The sequence below is a fragment of the Capra hircus genome (genome assembly GCF_001704415.2).
Source record: "Capra hircus breed San Clemente chromosome X unlocalized genomic scaffold, ASM170441v1, whole genome shotgun sequence".
Lineage (NCBI taxonomy): Eukaryota > Metazoa > Chordata > Mammalia > Artiodactyla > Bovidae > Capra > Capra hircus.
In genome coordinates, this window is record NW_017189516.1 from 50,148,225 (window position 1) to 50,167,220 (window position 18,996).

General features: G+C 43.9%; 1 protein-coding gene across 1 annotated transcript in view; it reads left to right on the forward strand.

Annotated features, from left to right (window-relative positions):
- Nucleotides 1-18,996, forward strand: part of SH3KBP1 (SH3 domain containing kinase binding protein 1) — a 237,624-nt gene that overhangs the window by 24,204 nt on the left and 194,424 nt on the right. The window contains 1 exon segment of the mRNA XM_018043705.1: nucleotides 18,106-18,390. Coding sequence (XP_017899194.1) covers nucleotides 18,106-18,390 — 285 coding nt within the window.

An 18,996-nucleotide genomic window follows, 5' to 3' on the forward strand; every position in this document is an offset into this window, starting at 1 on the left:
ATGAACTTTTCACTAAGCAGATGAGGGTTGCCTGTGCTGAACTGCTCTTGCCTTTGTTTGAAGTGGTGAAAGGAAGTGAGGACTGTCTTGGCGTGGAAGGTCACTACTGCCAAGAAGAGAGGTCTCAGGCTTTCTGAAACTTGTTTATCATTTCATTCTGAAAGACCATCATTACTTTTTTGCTCTATATATGGGATCTACCTTAACATAATCAAAAGCAGGGATTTTTTTGAGGTGGGGGGTGATGTAGTTGATTGAATATTTGAAATTCCTCAGAAGATGTCTCCTTTCTTTTCTTTCTCTTGGCAGTTATCGATTTAGAAGTGAGCTAGAAGAATCTGACAGGAACTGTCACTAACCCACAGTGAAGTTAATTTTATTTTGGTTACATGTAATTATTTCATGTTTGCTTCTGTGCAGAGCAGCGGCAATAGATTTCATCTCCTTCCCCCCGCTCCTCCCGCCCCCGAAAGCTTTCCTTTTAGCTGTGCAAATCTTTTTCTCTCTCTGTTCCTGTGATATGATGAGGGAAACTCATGCTTAAGTGGGCATCTACAGAAAACCTGCCTAAATCCTGCTGCTGCTGCTGCTAAGTCGCTTCAGTCGTGTCCGACTCTGTGCGACCCCATAGATGGCAGCCCATCAGGCTCCCCCGTCCCTGGGATTCTCCAGGCAAGAACACTGGAGTGGGTTGCCATTTCCTTCTCCAATGCATGAAAGTGAAAAGTGAAAGTGACGTCACTCAGTTGTGTCCGACTCTTCGAGACCCCATGGACTGCAGCCTACCAGGCTCCTCTGTCCATGGGATTTTCCAGGCAAGAGTATTGGAGTGGGGTGCCATCGCACTAAATCCTGCTACTGATGTCAAATAGCTCATGCAGTGTTCCAGTCTGATTAAGTCACTGGTAGAATGAGGGTATTAAGTCATCTGTAGAAACGACTAGAAGAAAAAAAAATCTGGCAAAAGAGCAGATTGGGAAAATTAGAAAAAATACTTTCTGGCAGATAATTCGGTTAAGTTACTCCTTAGAAATTTATGTTTGGACCATCAGTGTACATGCTTAAATGCCAGACAGAGTCCAGGTGTGATGTGTAGTCCATCGTTCAACATATACTCAGAGGCTTTTTTAGAAAATGTGTCTGTTCCTTCCATGTGTAGCACTGTGCCAGATAGGGACTAAGAGTAAATGAAAATATTTATGCTGGGTCCCTTCCTTACAGGAACTTAAATTTGTTTTAAGGTGGCAGGACATACAATTTAAGAGCTGAATTAAAATAACAATCCAAGACAGGGGATGGCAAACTGACCTACAGGCCAAATCTGGCCTGCTGATTCTTTTTGTAAGTAGAGTTTTATTGGAACATAGCCATGCCCATTCATTTCTGTGTTGTTCAAGACTGCTTTCTTGCTGTATTTCACAGTTTAGTAGTTGGAACAGCATATATGGCCCACACAGCCTAAAACATTTACTATCTCACTCTTTAAGAAAAGCTTACCAACCCCCAGTTGAAGACAATATTTCAGAAGATGTTAAAGGCAGTGTCTCATAGACGTGATTTAGGTAGTTAATGTTGCAATTAGTGAGACTATATTGGTGGGTATCTCAAGATGGGGCTTGAAGTTGACCTCAAGCCATGAAGATGGAGGATGTTTTGTGTTGTGGAGAATAAGAAACAGGGTTCATGGGTGAGAATATAGATCATGCCCTCTGGGGAAGAGTGTGTGAGTGATGGCAACCAGGACTGTCCACTTGCGCTTGGGGCTAGGGGTTGGGTATAAATGCATTTGAGCTTGTTAATGTCAAACCTATGCTACATAGTGGTGGCCTTTGAGTTCTAGAATCAAGGATGGGAGCCTTCCCAGACATCTGCTTTCTTTCAAAGGCAACATTCACTTACATAATTGATATTGATTTCAGACCTATGACGTGGTTGACTCCAAGGGTGTGTTAACATTCATGGAGGAACAGTCCCCTCATGGAATGATAAATTCAGCTTATTTGTTTCGTGTAGTGCTAGTTCTAGGTGTGTTTGGAGAAATAGCTGTCATTTCCAAGAGAGGTTTAACCTTGGGATCCTCTGAAGGCCACTAACACTAGGAGACTTGTATGGATAGACAGTCTCGCATTCCCTGGTGACAGTGTTCTGGAGAGTCTTTTGAGAAGGTAATTCTGGAAAGAAATGTTGTGTAGATGAGAGATGTGGGGAGGGGAGAAGTAAGGAGGAGGAGCCCCCATCCTGGGTTGCTTCCTTGTCTCTTTCCCTTCGCGCTTCCGCACTGTCTGCCATTTTGTCTGGCTCTGCAGCGCTCCCTGCATGTGTCCTCACAGGCTGTGGACTCTCAGCTTCTGGCTCCCCAGCCTTGTGTAGCTGGTCAGCCATCATCATCTTTCCACCCGCTGCCATGTCCCCTATTCCAGCCTGGATCCTGCCATCTTGGCTCCAGGTACACACTGAACACCCTCCCCGCTTCCCTCACACACACTTTGCCTCGATCAGTTACTGGAGGCCGCTCAGCTCGCCTCTGATCCTTTTTCTCCTCCCGGGGCAAGCCCTGGGATGCCCATGCCACGCTTGCCTCTGGCCCTGCCATTGGCTCTGGAGCAGTGGCGGGGGTGGGGTGAGTGGTTTTTCCCCATTCCGCTGGGTCTCACAGCCACCCAGCCAGTGCTTCCACTGGCCTCTCCCACTCCTTTGTTTTCTTCTGTAAATTAACATACACACACAGTGCAAAAGAATTTTGCACTGAACTCATCCTAGATTGTTTTCTCAGGCTCCTCAGATTCCCTCCTCACCTGACCATCACCAACAGATGACCTTAATTCCTGTGTTTCCCACCTTTGAACCGGATATCTGACCTTTCTGGGAACCAGATTCTTCATAAATTTGGTACCACAATAGACACTTCATAGAGTGTGTGTCAGTTACTACTGCTGTGTAACAAACTATTCCAAACTTGGCACCTCCAGACAGCCATTTTATTATGCTCCTGGATTTTTGTGGGTCAAGAATTGGGACAAGGCATGGTAGGGATGGCTTATCTCAGCTCCACAGAGTCTGGGGCCTCAGCTGGAAAGACTGGAACACGGGATGATGACAGTGGAAAAGCTGGAATCATCTGAAGCCTCTGACAGGTCCATGCTGGCCTGGGCTCGGCTGACTCAGCAATTCTGTGGTGAAGGCCTACATGTAACACGTATGCCTAGGCTTCCTTATAACTTGACCATTTCTTTCTAAGCCAGCAAGTGGCTTGGAAAATGCATATTAGCCTTTTGTCACTCAGCCTCAGAAGTCACACAGCATCATTTTCCTGCACTCACCTGGTCAAAGTGTTCACAAGCCTGCCCAAATTCAGAGCCCCAGCAATTGAGCTTAGATTTCCCTTGTTGTTGCCTGGGGTCACATTCTGGAAGAGCATGAGGGATGGGAAAGTTTGCTGTAGCCGTCTTGGAAAGTATAATCTGCCACAGAGTGGTTGTTATAGTTAAATGATGTGATGAGGACAAAGGCAACTGGCACCAAGAGATTGAGTATGTTTTCATCCAGCAGTTGTTTATTCTGTTCCTACTGTGTGCCAGGGCTTAGGCCAGCACTGGATCTCCAGGGGAAGACACAGCCAACGTGCTCTCTGCCCTCCTGTGGCTCGCACTGCAGTAGGGGACACAGGCTGACATCCAGTGTGATTAGATCTGTGATAGGGCTTCGGAATTCCAGCTCCTTTCAGGGAGAGGGACTGGTTGAGCATTTGGATTTGTTTCATTTGACATGAGAATGAAGTGAATTTCCCCCCATGAATGCTGAGGAAGGGCAATCTGTCTGGCATTAATGATCCTGCTCACTCCTATCTTGCTAGTGGCACTTCTGTGGACCTGTAGGCTCGTAGCCCTCAAAGGTACCTCAGAAATCATCAGGCCTAGGGTCTGCCAGCACCCCCAACACCACTGTTCAATGTAGACTTATGTTCCTCCTTCCTAAAAGGGGTGTTGAAGAGAGTGGTGGTGTGGAGTCACCTGGGGGACCCTCTTCAAACTAGACGTGCCCCCCCCCCCCAATTCTTATGTGGCCAGGCTGGGAGGAGAGGCAGGGGGAGGCTGCACAGGTGATTCTGACCCCTGGGTGAGGATTCTGTGTGGTTTTAAACCAGCACTTCTCAAATGACACTGTGTGTGTCAATACCCTGGGACTCTCATTACACTGAAGCTTCTGATTCAGTAGGGCTGGACAAAGCCAGGCCTGGCAAGGCTGTGGGCAATACCAGCAAGGGACAGACAGAGATGCCTATCTAGGCTTTTCCATACCAGGTGAGGGCCAGCTCACAGAGAGAGTGAAACCCCAAGGGCTAGGCAGGTGACCTGCCACGTTCTGCCATGTTTCAGCACACATTTCATAAAGATGAGGACTTTGTGAAAAACCATAATCATGTTATCAGTTTTACACCTAAACAACCAAAACCACAGCCGCCTTTATACAAAACTCATCTCAAGAATCCCAAACTCACAATGTAAATTGGTATAACCACTACTGGAAACACTGTGGAGGGGTCCTCAAAAGATTAAAAATAGAATTATCATGTAATCCAGCAGTTCCACCCCTGGATATGTATCAGAAGGAAATGAAATCATTATCTCATAGAGATATTTGTACCCCACAATTCATTGCAGCATTATTTACAGTAGCCAAGGAAATAGCTTAGGTGTCTGTCGGCAGGTGAATGAATAGAGAAAATGTAATAGATGTATACAGTGGAATATGATTCAACCATGAAAGGGAAATCCTGTCATTTGCTACACCATACGTAAACCTCTAGGGCATGTGCTAAATGAAATAAGTTAGACAGTTCAGTTCATTCACTCAGTTGTGTCTGACTCTTTGCAACCCCATGAACCGCAGCACGCCAGGCCTCCCTGTCCATCACCAACTCCCAGAGTTTACCCAAACTCATGTCCATTGAGTTGGTGATGCCATCCAACCATCTCATCCTCTGTAGTCCCCTTCTCCTCCTCCCCTCAATCTTTCCCAGTGTCAGGGTCTTTTCAAATGAGTCAGTTCTTCACATCAGGTGGTCAGGTGGCCAAAGTATTGGAGTTTCAGCTTCAACATCAGTCCTTCCAATGAACACCCAGGACTGATCTCCTTTAGAATGGACTGGTTGGATCTCCTTGCAGTCCAGGGGACTCTCAAGAGTCTTCTCCAACACCACAGTTCAAAAGCATCAATTCTTTGGCGCTCAAACAGAGAAAGATAAATACTGTATGATATCACACTGTGGAATCTGAAAAGCTTTAGTCAGGAAAAGAGAATAGAATCGTGGTCATCAGGGGCTGGGAATGGGGTGGAGGAAATGAGACATTGGTCAAAGAGGACAAATTCCCTATAATAAGATAAATAAGTTCTGGAATATCTGGACGACTGTAGTTATAAATACTGAATTATGTACTTGAAAATTGCTAAGAGAGTAGGTGTTAAACCTTCTCCCCACTACCTTACCACCACAAAACGGTAATTATGTGAGGAGACAAATATGTTGACTAACCTTACTGTGGGACTCATAATATACAAGTATATCAAATCATTACCTTAAACTTATACAGTGTTGTATGTCAGTTATGTTTCACTGAAGCTAAAAAAAGACATGACACATGACAGATAAAAATACTTACATCCTTACTCTTCATATGCATCCACATACAAAGCAACCAAAAAAAAAAAAGGTTCAAATTAAGAAAATGTTCCTAGAGGTTGCCTTGAAGCTTTTTCCGGAGGTCCATGCTTGTAGACGTGTGGTATAGAACAAGCATACATTTGATTGTGCTTGTTGCTTATTGTAGTTTTTAAGTAGCTGAAAGTGTACCTTAACAAAGCAATTAGGATTAAACATTGTATGTACACCCTCCAAGGTAAACAGTTTACATCCAAGCTGCCTTGAGATTTCTCTTATAAAGCATGTCTTACAGAGAGATAATCACCAGTTTGGTTATACATTATTCACAGAGAATAAAGTATAGCACTAAAAAGAGAAAATACTTTTGATTTAATTGTTTATTTAAAAATGTTTGTAGATACTTAGTGCCCTTAATCAGTACTCTTGCCTAGAAAATCCTATGGACGGAGGAGCCTGGTAGGCTGCAGTCCATGGGGTCACTGAGGGTCGGACACGACTGAGCGACTTCACTTTCACTTTTCACTTTCATGCATTGGAGAAGGAAAGGGCAACCCACTCCAGTGTTCTTGCCTGGAGAATCCCAGGGATGGGGGAGCCTGGTGGGCTGCCGTCTATGGGGTCGCACAGAGTCGGACACGACTGAAGTGACTTAGCAGCAGCAGCAGCGGTGCCCTTAATGGGCTTCCCAGATGGCTCAGTGGTAAATAACCCGGCTACCAATGCGGGAGACTCAGGTTTGATCCCTGGGTTGGGAAGATCGCCTGGAGGAGGAAATGGCAACCCACTCCAGTAGTCTTGCCTGGAGAATCCCACGGACAGAGGAGCCTGGCGGGCTACAGTCCATGGGGTCGCAAAGAGTCAGACACGACTGAGCACAGCACACACACACACACACACAGTGCCATTGATAACAACCTTAGGTACACACACATACACTTTTAGTGACTTGTTGCCTTTATAACGGCCATCTTCCTTTTCAGGTGCGTTGCTGTGTATAACACAGTTAGCTGAATCACTTGTGAAACAACTGATTACACCAGCGTAGATTACACCATCATTAAGATTTTTATCTTAGGTTTTTCTCTTAGGTTCAGTGTAGAATACTGTTCTTCTTGCATATTTAGAGCACTTTAACAATCCGGAAGTGTTTCAGCATGTATTTCTTAAAGATAATGATTCTTTTCAAAACCATAATCATAATATCATTTTTACACCTACAATAACTAACAGTGTTTTCTTATCATCGGGCATCCAGTCCAAATGGCCAGTTATTACACATAGTTAAAATATTTCAAAAGGCATTTGTTTGAATTTGAAAGGTCTGAACTTTCTAATTGGTTGTTTGTCCCCGAGTCTCTTTTAATTTCTCTCTCTCTCTCTGTTTAGTCGCTAAGTCGTGTCCAACTGTTGCGACCTCATGGAGTGTAGCCTGCCAGGCTCCTTTGTCCATGAGATTCTCCAGACAAGAATACTGGACTGGGTTGCCATTTTCTTCTCCAGGCTCTTTTAATCTAGGCTCTCCCATATCTTTTCCTTTTTCCTTTACAATTTTGTTATTGTTGTTGAAGAGTTTGCTTGTGGAGTTTCCTACAGTCTGGGTTTTGTTGACTGTACTTTCGGGAGCCATCGACCATCTTCCTGTCCTCCCTATCAACTGACAGTAAATCCAGATGTTGATTTGACTTAGGTTCGTTCCCCTCATTGGCCAGCGTGCTTCATGGGACTATGTGTACTTCCATCATGAGGCTCTCAAAGCCTGGTTGTCTCCCTTTTTGTAACATTAGCAGCCATTAGTGAGCATTGCCCTTGTCCCTGATTACACTACATGTTGCAAAATGTCGATTGTCTAATTCTCTCATTCGTTCTTCATTTATTAGTTAGAATATGCCTGTAAAGAGAAATTTCTCCTCATCAACAATTTAGTTATCCTGAATTCATATGGGCAAAGCAGGATATATGTTTGGTTCTTTCCCTGAATTTACCACTTTTCAGAATAGGAATTGATTCCCCAGCTTTGATTTTTAAAAAATCACTCTGAAACATAGATTCACATAACATATATCAATTTGAGGCATCAAACCTGTTTGATGTGTTTCAGTCCACTGCAGTTCTTCTTACTGATAGTCATATTGTCTCATTTGTGTCCTTTTCTCATTCAGTTCTGAATCCTTTAGACACGACTTTATTAATCTCTCAAGGCTTCCTTGGTTTGACAAGATGTTTGTCTGATAAGATGTTTCAGGCTTGTCATCTTTCCTGCCCCAGACCTGAAATCAGCCATTTCTCCAAGGTTACCTGGCTTTTTTTTTTTTAATGACGTTTAACGACTAAATGTAATTATTTCTGAAAAAAAAATTACACATTGGTCTACTCAAGTCATCCTAGAAGTCTGTTGATATGGGGCTGTTGATCCTTTTAGTTTTTTAATTTTTATGAACCTCATGTTTCAGTTTTGGAAAAGGTTTCCATAGTTTTAAACCTCAGTCCAGTTTATTTAGGTATTATTTTGTTTGTCCGGCTTTAATTTATAACCTTCAAAAGAAAGAAATGTTGGGTTTTAGCTCTACTTCCATTTTTTGTTAATCTCTCTAGATGCATACTTACCAAGTGGTTTTCTGATACTGTGACAAAGTATTCCTTAGTTGATTAAGAATATTCGCAAAGTGGATACTTGACTGGCAACTTTAAGTTCAAATTGTTGCCCTGCTATTAAACATGCCAATCAAATAGATTTGAAAACTGTTGGTAGTTACTGTTGATAGACTCAGAATTACTGTATAACATCATGTATGAAACCATGAGATGCAACAGCCCAAGTAACCTACATGTTATGGTGTTATAAATGCTCTAGGTTTTATATCCCGTTTGGCTGTTGTGGAGTTCAAAGTAGTTATGCTTCTGACAGTTTGAAACTCTCGATTGCTTTGAAGAGCTGCTGTTGTGCTGTTATTTTCTGCTCTCAGCCCTGTGCGTTTGTCTCAGATCCCATGTTCTTGGATTCTCAGCTTCTTGACAAAATCATCCTGGTAAATTTCTCCCTTCAACAACAAGCATTTCTTGAGTGCCTGGCAGGGCCAAGCAGTCAGCTCAGCGCTTGAGGCAGGAAGATGCATTGGGCAGTGTGACTTTTCTTTTAGAAGACCCACAGCTTCAGCTTTACACTTCTCTTCTGCCTTTTAGGGGCTCTTAGCAGGATTATGATACCTGGGGTATAAAAGCCTGAAAAGGGGCACTAAGTCTGCTGGGAAGGGAAGCAGAAAGACTGTGGTTTCCCTCTCTGCTTTCTCCCTTCCCAGACAGGGTATTTCTTGTTAGTAGAGGGCCAGGCAGTGGCTCAGTCCTTGTGCCCACTCTCCCCACCCCCACCCCCCGACCACACTGACCATGTTTTTCTCTGGAATCTTCTTCACTTCCCTCCTTTTGACCTTGTTCTCCACTCTTCTAAACATTCTTGCCTCTTAAAGCTGATTCAGCTTAGCTACACTGACATCAGCGGAAAGGCTTCTGCCTTTTTTCTTTCACACGTGTCCAACTTTAAAGCCAGTTTTCCGTCTGCCCCGTCGTGTATTCTTTTACAGTCCTCACAGAGAATCTTTCACAACAGGGTTCTATGAATTTATTTTTAATAAAGAAGTTTTAAGCAAACCTTTTAGATACCTTATCCATAATGGTGTTTCAACCATCTATGTAGTATCTGTTGAGTAAAATTGGTTCCTGAAATGACTGGGTGTTGGGGGAAAAGAAATATTTTCTAATTATTTTATTTTACAGAATCTCTAATTAATACGTAGTAGAAGCAGACATCTGACCGTTTGTTCTTCTCTTTTACATTTTGGTTGGCCTCAAACTTTTTGGATTTTTTTCACTGAGAAGCACCTAGCTTCGAGTCTCCTTTGAGTCCGAGAACCAGGCTGTCATTATAAAGTCCAGGGAAAAATACCATCTCTACTTATCCTCAAGCCATTTTATTACTTAAAACTTTATAAATATTTATGTAGAGCAATATTCCTGGGCTTTCTCTCTTTTACTTAAAAAAGGTTCTGTTTTAGGTGACTAAGTCATTTTGACTTAGCTGACTTTTTACTAAATTGGTGCTCTAAGATGCAGTTTATTTTCCCCTCCATAATTGTTACACAGAATCCTTCTTTGTGCAGGCTTATCTAACTCTAATCAATTGTATTTAGTCTCCTTTTTTTTTTTTTTAACCTGCCAAACCATCTGCATACTTTCTGTTTCCTTTTTCCTTTAAAGAGACTTTTTCTGTCTAAGGTATTCTTATCCCGTCTGTCAAATGCATGTTCTTAAGAGAGCTGTGCATGAGGTTTGCAAGGGTTAATTTTAGTCGGGAAGTGTTTAATAACTCATTGTTCTCAGCTTCTTGGTTGAGGCCCTGGTGAGGCGAAGGCTTCCTAATGCAGGCCGTAAGGCTTTGTGAAGCACTTCCCCATTGAGGGAACAGCCCTGTACCCCATTCTCAGCTTGAATTCAGCACCCCTCTACTGTCAGGAGCAGTGGTCCTGTCATGGCAGGGGAGAGCATAGAGTCGAGATTGATCCCAGTGCACTCGAGAGGCTCGGCCCAGTGCACCGTTCCTGTTCTGTGACTGTCCAGTCATCCTGATCTTTGACTTTTTCCAGCCTTCTGGCCTAACAACTAGGCTCCCAGTGGCAACTGCGTTTCATTGTGCTGAGTGATAAGCTCTGGTTTAGGGGTGACACTTCCTCCAGACGTACTCAATCATCAACATTTGTTGAGCACATAACGAGTGCCAGAGAAGCAGATGAGGGGAGGGAATGGTCAGATCTGTCCTTTAAGGGCTCCAATTCCAGGGGGCAGACTGGGAAGATGGGCCCAGGAAACCCTCACAGCATCAGGGCCCATAGGACTAGTGGCTGTCATTCATGGAGCAGCTTCTGTGTACAGGAGTTCACAGGCATCATCCCTCTGCCTCACAATGATCTGGTGGGGAGATCATCTCCCAATTTTAAGCACAAAGGAAATAAACTCAAGCAAGGTATTTGGCCTCAAGTCACACGGCTACTGAATGTCCAAGCTGGAATTCACCCCTGGGCATCCCAGGCTCCAAATCCTGTGCTTTTTCTCCTCTTCCTCACATCCTCTGTAAAGACACTTAGGCAGAGGTGACAAGAGCAGGGAGATGGGCTGGGAAGCTGGGGTTCCTCGGGCCATCTTAGAAAGCTGTGTGACAGGTGTTCTCAAGGCTGTGCCTTCTTTTATCTCTCCCACCTGGGTTTCTTCTTTCTCATCTTGACTTTACCACTCATCTCATCTCTTTACCACTTCCCTGCTGATGCCGGGTTCTGGGAGTTGCTACTGGCTGCTACCCAGGGAAAGAGTTCAAGCCCGGTGGCTCTTGGTTCACTGAGGTCTGTGTTCTGAGCATCTCTTCCTTGGGGGCGCTAGTGCACAATTTGTAAGTTTCAAGCCTTAGGCATGACCCCCTTATTGGCCTGGTGCCCCTTAGTGGTATGTTTGTAAAGACACTGAAGGAAAAGGTGGCTGGTGTTAAGGTCAGCTTTGTTGGACTTGAAAGTCCCTGTGGTGCCTGAGGTCCTCACCCAGGAAGTGCGGGTCCCCAGACCCTCAGCCCAGATGCTGCCGAGAAAGCATGAGCTAATGAGAACCGGGCCTCATGCACACTTGTGTTGGGAAGAGTCTGTTTATTAAAAACTTGATGCTTGGACTTCCCTGGTGTTCCAGTAGTTAAGATTGCACGCCTCCACTGCAGGGGGCACAGGTTTGATCTCAGCTCAAGGACAATCCCACATGCTGCTTGGGGCAGCAGAAAAGTTTTTTAAAAAGCTGATGCTTGAATGTACCCATTAGGGTTCTCTGGCTGAAAGCAACAGAAACCAATTCTCCTTTCACTGAAATAGGGAACAGGATTTACTGAAAGGCCATGGGCTGGTTTATAGGGTGGAAGAAAAAACTGGAGGCTCAAGTCTGGGAAAGATGGCAACCAGTCAGCCCCAGCATCCCCGCCTCATCTAGGGGCCCTGCTGGGGGATCTGCTGCAGCCTGTTCCAGCCTTTGTCACAGCTGCTGTGCGAGGTAGTTGAGTCCTGTGCTGGCAGAGGGCAGGGCCGGCCTGTGGGTGGATGGTTCCATCTGATGGTATCTCCTGGGGGAGGGGAAAGTTCCCCAAATGGCTTCTCCTTCCTGGGTGGGCAGTGGTTTCTCCTTGGGACACACACAGACAACCACCTTGATGAGCAAATCTCTGCCATCATAAATTCCAAAACTCACATACACAGACTGTCTTCTTAAAAACTATGTAGAGGTATTAAATTCTACCCTTTTAAAGTACACAATTCAATGATTTTAATACATTTATAGCATTGTGAAGCTGTCACCAGAATTTAATTTTAGAACATATCTGTCCCCAACTAAAGATGTCTCCTAGCCATTTGCAGTCAGGCCCGGTTCCCACTCCAGCCCTAGGCAACCACTCATCTGTTTTCTGTATCTGTAGATTTGAACATAGGTTCTCATATGTTCCTGGCTGGTGAAATTTTTTCTGGGTATCCTGCTAACTATGCTTTAGGTGAAAGAAAGAAAGAGACAAGGCCAGTGCTGTGGAAGTGTGTACATTACTGGTCTCAGTTTTCCCCTCCCATTTTTTACTTTCTGTTTTCCCTTCTCTCACCTGGAGAGTAAGGCAGGAGAGCTTAATCCTAGTCTTGATGATGCTGCCATTATTTAGCTCTGTAAGCCTTGGTCACGGAACATTCCAGGCCTCAGTTCCTCCTCATCTGTAAAGTTAAGAAAAGGATGTGACAAGATGATAACTCGTGTTCTTTCTATCTCTAATGACTGGCAGTTGTGATCTTTTTTTGGTGAAAACTTTCTTGGTGAAAAAGTACTTCTTGATTTCTATCTGTTCTCTTCAGTCAGAGAGCTGGAACACAAGTTGATGCTGGGCGAGGGAGGTGGAGTCCTGAAAAGGAGCAGGGCTTTTCCCAGCGGGAGCTCGCTGTCTGATTGGCGCCAGCCGCCCTCGAATGCTGGCAGGGCGTGGTTAGCACCCAGATCGAGTTCAGCGCAGAGGTAGGGAGGGGCCGGCCACGGAGCGGGGCCTCCGAAACCCCACCGCCACCGTGAGAAGCTGGTCGCTGTGAGAAGCTGCTTGGCAGCTGGTTTAGCCAACCGACAGTTAAAAACACCCATTTCACCTTTGGGGGGAGGGGACATCCCAGCAGGTTTGACGGCGGAGATGGGGAGGTTTTGCCTTTCGAAGCAGATCTCTTATCTCCTCTGGCTCTGCTTCTGTCTTTCTGTGCACTCAGGTTAACTGTAGATTTGGCTTTTGCAGCGATGGTAGCTTTAGCAGACGTGTGGAGGCTGGCTTTTGGCACCGCAGGCAGCTGGAGAGTGGTATTTTCTGACAGGGAGACGTCCTTAAGTTTTATAATTTGTGGTGTCTTTAAATACGGGATTTTGTTTACTGTTGACCTAATTATACCTCTGATATATTTTATTTAGCTTAATGTTTTAATTTTGTGCTCATGCCCAGAGGTAGTTTCCCAAAGGGTACTGTTAAAACAACAACAACAACAAAAAACTTAGGTCAGGTTTTCTCCTAGTGGCAGCTTCCTGAAGACAAGGAAATGGGTTTTAGGGCCACAGACTTTCTCATGGGCTCTTGTGCATATTTTGACTGTGTTTGTGCTCTGTGAGATCTAGAGATCCTGTCTGCTGAGTGTTATCCTAAACTCTCTCTCTAAAATAGAAATATAATACTGGCTGTGTATGTGATTTTAAATATTTTAGTGGCCACATTCAGAAAAGGAAAAGAAACAAGTGAATTTTATTTGAGTAATACTTGAATAATTTCATCTAGCACATCTAAAATGGTATCATTTCAACATACAATCAATATAAAAATTAGTGAGATATTTTGCATTCTTTTTTTTCCTAATAAGTTTTTGCCACTTGCTGTGTATTTTATGGCACATCTCAATTTGGACGAACCACATTTCAAGTATTCAATAGCTACACGTGGCAAGTGACACTTCAGTGGACAGCAAAAGTTCTAAACCTTTCAAAGGCTTTACAAGGGACATTGAAAGAGCCCTTAAAAGGGGTAGGAGAGACATAACCACATGTTTTGTGAGCTCTTAACAAAGCCATACATAGGTTTCCTCCTCTTAGAGAAACTTGATATGTAAAAATTCTTCTTGACAGGAAAGGTAAAGCAGGAAGTGATTATTCATGTTACAAAAGAATTAACCACAGGATCCTTTAAATAGCAAGCTCCCTTGGTGCACCGAAGATCTGACTCAATTTGCAAAAATGTGATTGACACTTGGCATTTTAGTAGCATCTTTGTTGGGCAGAGAACTATCTACCATTATAAAATGCAAATGCAAGCTGAGCCGTTGGTTTCTCACAGCTTGGTTGAGTACCTACTGTACGTCATGGGTGCTCATAGGGACCACGACAGAACTAAGGGACATCTGTACCCAGAAGGTATTTAGAGGCTTACTGGGAGGATAAGACACACGTGCAGCCACCACAGCATGGAATTGCCTCAGTGCCAGAGCCCAGGGAGGCTCGGGAGCCACATGAACCAGAAAGGGGCCGGCCAGAGTCTGGTTGGGCCCCAAAGGAAGGCAGAGTGCATGAGATTAAGTGTCTGGGACTTTAAAGGAAGGGTAACTCAGGAAAGACCAGCTCAATAGGATGTTGGAAGACTTAAAAATTACTCAGTTATGCTTTACAGATCCCTGAGCCCCCAGTCCCTCATTCTCAGCCTTATTCCTAGCAGCCATTGGTAAAGCTGTGTTCTTCTTGGACTCCTCATAAGAAGGAGATGGAAGGAAAACCAGGCTATGCTTCTCTCCAATTTTCAACAGCAGGCAGCAGCTGTTTATTTCTTTGGATTCATCTTCTTGAAGCATATCCCTTTGTCCTCTTCCAGCTTTACCTTGATAAAGCCAGTGTGGAGAAGGCAGAAAATGAGACTTGCTGTTTAGGAAAGAAGCACAGTTGTGTTCTTGAAGTTGATGGGGTTCTGAGTTCCCAAAGTACACACCGTTTCAATTTAGCATCAAGATGGACCCTTGAGCAGCTTCCTTCCCCCTCTCCATCAGGCAGGTCCCATGGGTTGCTTCCCCCCAACTCTGCTTTGGGCGATACTCTGTCCCCATCAGAAAAGCTATGAGTGGGAACTTCCCTGGTGGTCCAGTGGTTAAGACTTTGCTTTCCACTGCAGAGGGTGAGGGTTTGATCCCTGGTCGAGGAGCTAAGAACTCACATGCCTCATGGCCAAAAACCCCAAAACATAACACAGAGGCAATATTGTAATAAATTCAATAAAGACTTTAAAAATGATCTGCATCAAAAAATTAAAGAAAAAAAAACTATGAGTTTTCATCTCTAAGTACTGCAATAGGATCAGCCTTGTGGAGCCTAGGTCAGTGTTCCAATCCTGTTCTTGTGAAAAAGAATAATACCTGTTTTTAAAAAATTACTATCTCCATATATGTATTTATTTATAGATTATGTATAAATGTATTGCTGTATGTGTTAAGACAACCCCAAAGAAGCTTCTAAACATTTATTATTAGGTTTAATGAACTTTTGGAAAACATAAGACTGACTATTGTATGATTTTAGACTTTGGTAAAAAGTGAAGACATTTGTCTTCATGGCTCAGGTGCATCATTTTAAATAACTTGCTCATCCCAGTAGTTCCATATTATAATCAGGCAACTTCACTTTTCACTTTCATGCATTGGAGAAGGAAATGGCAACCCGCTCCAGTGTTCTTGCCTGGAGAATCCCAGGGACAGGGGAGCCTGGTGGGCTGCCGTCTATGGGGTCGCACAGAGTTGGACACGACTGAAGCGACTTAGCAGCAGCAGCAGCAAACCTATATCAAGAGTAGGAGAAAACCCGAATTACAAATTGTCATGATAACTCAGAGTGTGTTGTGGTGATTGGCTGGTCCTTGTCTTTGCCTCCTAACATGGCTGACAAAGAGCTCCCACCTAGGGACTGAAGTGTCAACACCTCCATGTTTGTTGACATGGTCGTGTGTTGAATATTATCTCCAACCCCTATTTTCTTTACAAACTCTTCTCAAGCCTCTCATCCATTTAGTGAGGGTGATTTTAGTTAAAAGGGGTAATAGTCATACAGAGGCTCTACCAAGAAGCCTCTCAGAACTGTGGGGTGCCCTTGAAGCTGAAAGCTGGTGCTGACTCTGGCAGCTGCTCTTGTCAAGGGAGACAGCTGTCCTGCAGGCTGCTCTGTGCCCTTGGAGCATCCCTGACTGCCTGACCTAGAGGCTGGATGAAGGAGCCAGTGTCATTCTGCAAATGGAATGTTAGAGATGTTGAATTTTTCTCTTTTTAAAATTAAAAATGAATGAACTCATTTTTTTTTCATCTTGTCAACTAATTCCTCAAGTAGTGAGTTCATCTTGCTTTGGAGAGCACTGGCTCAGAAAATAAGCTTAACTACTTCGCTTCAGGTTCTTTAATTGGGAAGATGGGCATCAGAGGATTAAGTGAGATAATGCAGAGAAAGTGTCTGGGACATAAACGGTGGTTACTGTAATCTCAGTTCTGATAGCACAACTTCAATAGATTCTTGTCTAGGTAATTTGAAGAAAGCTGCTTTTTGATCGACCTGGTTCTGATTGTTATGATGGCTCACTTTAACTGCTGGTGTGAGGATATGATATAAGAAAATTGGAGTGTTTCTGCCTTTGTATTTGTCAGGAACCAGGAGAAATCTGAAAAGGTTGCCTTGTTTATGCTCTTACACTTTTCCTTTCTGTTGATAAGTGATGAAAATGGTTCACAAGTCAACTTCAACCTGGGCAGATTTATGACAGCACAGTCAGCCAGCTAATTTTGGAATGAAAAAATAATCTAGGAAAGGAAATTCTGCTCTGAGTTGCTTATGAACTGTCTGGGTTAGCTGACATTACAAGTGGATGAGATGAGCACACCAGTCTGGGTGGATGGGCTTGTTTCATCTGGAAACACTTTAGGAATTTATCCCCAATGGATATATATGCAAAATGTATTTGACAAGGAGCCGATTCACCTACCAGCCTTTTTCCTGGAAAACCTACCCCTGTGTATTAAACTTGTAGAAGTCATTTGTGCTTTTTTTGGTATTCTATTGAAGAAATCTTTGCCAAACCCAAGATCACTAAGATTTTCTCCTGTGCTTTCTTATAAAAATGTTATGGTTTTAGTTCTTACATTTAGACCAATGATCCATTTTGAGTTCATTTTTATATATGGGTTCCTTACAGAGGTCATTTAACTTTCCATTCTTTTTTTTTCTTTTTTAAAAAAATTATTTATTTTTTAATTGAAGGGTAATTGCTTTACAGAAATTTGTTGTTTTCTGTCAAACATCAACATGAATCAGCCATAGGTGTACATATATTCCACTCTTTTTTAAAAAAATATTTATTTTAATTTATTTATTTGGCTATGCTGGGTCTTAGTTGCAGCATGTGGGCTCTAGTTCCCTGACTAGGGCTAGAGCCTAGCCCCCTGCATTGGGAGTGTAGAGTATCAGCCAGTGAGCCACCAGACAAGTCCCTCTTCACCACTTGTGATTTCACCTAATTTTTACTACCCTTGTATTATTCATTCACCTTTTGTTCATCTGTCTATCCATCCATTTATTCATGCTTTCAGATTAAGCTGCAAGTAAAAAAGGCAAAGGGCAGGAGATTGAGGTGGGCATGAGGTGAACCCTGAAGAGCAGATGAACTGTTTAATCTGTGTGTGGATAAATTAGTCAACCTCTGGGTTGATTGGCTCTGTTAATTTGCATGGGTACCAGAAGACCTCTCTGCCTCATTTTTTGCCTCCACTTATTACTGTGTGTACAAAATCACCGTGAGCTGGGAGAACAGTTGCAAATGGTACTGCTGCCTAAGCAGCCATCTTCTTGTCGGTGAGAGGCAGGCATTATTTCTGTAGCATGGGAATGATCATCACCCACACTTTGCACAGCTCAGGCTGGGAGGTTAGCCTCACCTGGTCTTGACGAGAGAGGGGGCACCCGAGAGCCAGACTTGCAGCTGCTGTGGCCCGCAGTCTCTGCGCCTGGGGAAATGGTGCTGGGCTGCGTCTGGGGGCAGGGTGGTGGGCCAGGGTTGTCTTCCTTCTGTCATTGTGTGTTTCCCCTCTGAAGTCCCCGCTGGTCCTGAGACCTGTAGGTTACTCTGCTGGTGCCTGACCACGGACCAGCACTTTGTGGCTTCTGTGCTACAGGCCTCAGGTTAACCAAAGTCAGGCTGCTGTGGGTGGCCCTGTTATTTTTAAGTATCGGTAGAGGGGAAGCCCCTTTAATAGGACTTCCCTGACTGTCCAGTGCTGCCGGCTTCGGATTTCTCCAACATCCGATCTAAAGTGCTCTTCTTCTTTTTTGGTCCCTGTTCCTTCCAGTGGAGGCCATAGTGGAGTTTGACTACCAGGCCCAGCACGACGATGAGCTGACGATCACCGTGGGTGAGATCATCACCAACATCAGGAAGGAGGATGGAGGCTGGTGGGAGGGACAGATCAATGGCAGGAGAGGTTTGTTCCCTGACAACTTTGTAAGAGTGAGTACAAAGCGAAAACCCCTTTTCCTGTCTCCTATGTGGGTTCTACTGGCCAAAGGTGTGGGGGCACTTGAGGAGGAATTTCCAGGGACCCTCCCGGGGGGGAGTTCACAGTTTGACATCTCATGTGCTGTCGAGAAGAGCACATAGAGCTTGGCCCTTGATATAGGGGGATACTTGTTTTGAATTCACTTCCTTTAAGGCCCAGGATGTTCACTTTCCAAACTGTGTATCACTTAGACAACGCTAGAAAAATGTAAAGTTTATCCACTTGCTTTACTTGTTTTACTTTTAATTGTGTGTATGCTTTGATAGTTTCAAAGACTCTTGCCTTTTTCTATCCCATCCGAGATGAAGGTGAAACTGTTTTGACCACTTAAATCAAGCAGCAAACTAAACACAGAATTCCAATTGTGCCATGTTTCCGTCTTTACATCATATTGCTGTTTTGATAGGAACAATGTTATTTTCCTTTCCTCCTTTGTGGTCATGAAGCACTGAGTAAAATCTTTTTTTTTTTTCTAGTAACATTTTGAAAATGATGGCCTTTGCCAAAGGGTTAATTACAAAAAAGTGTGTTGAATAACTCAGTCATGTTGAGAAAGTTCATACCATGCAGTTGTAAATAATAGTTGGAATTAGCTTTAAAAACGGATCACCTGCGGGCTGATCCCAGTGGGAAATACCATGTAGGTCTAAAAAGTCCTTGGACCGTAACCTTCCCACCCAGTGC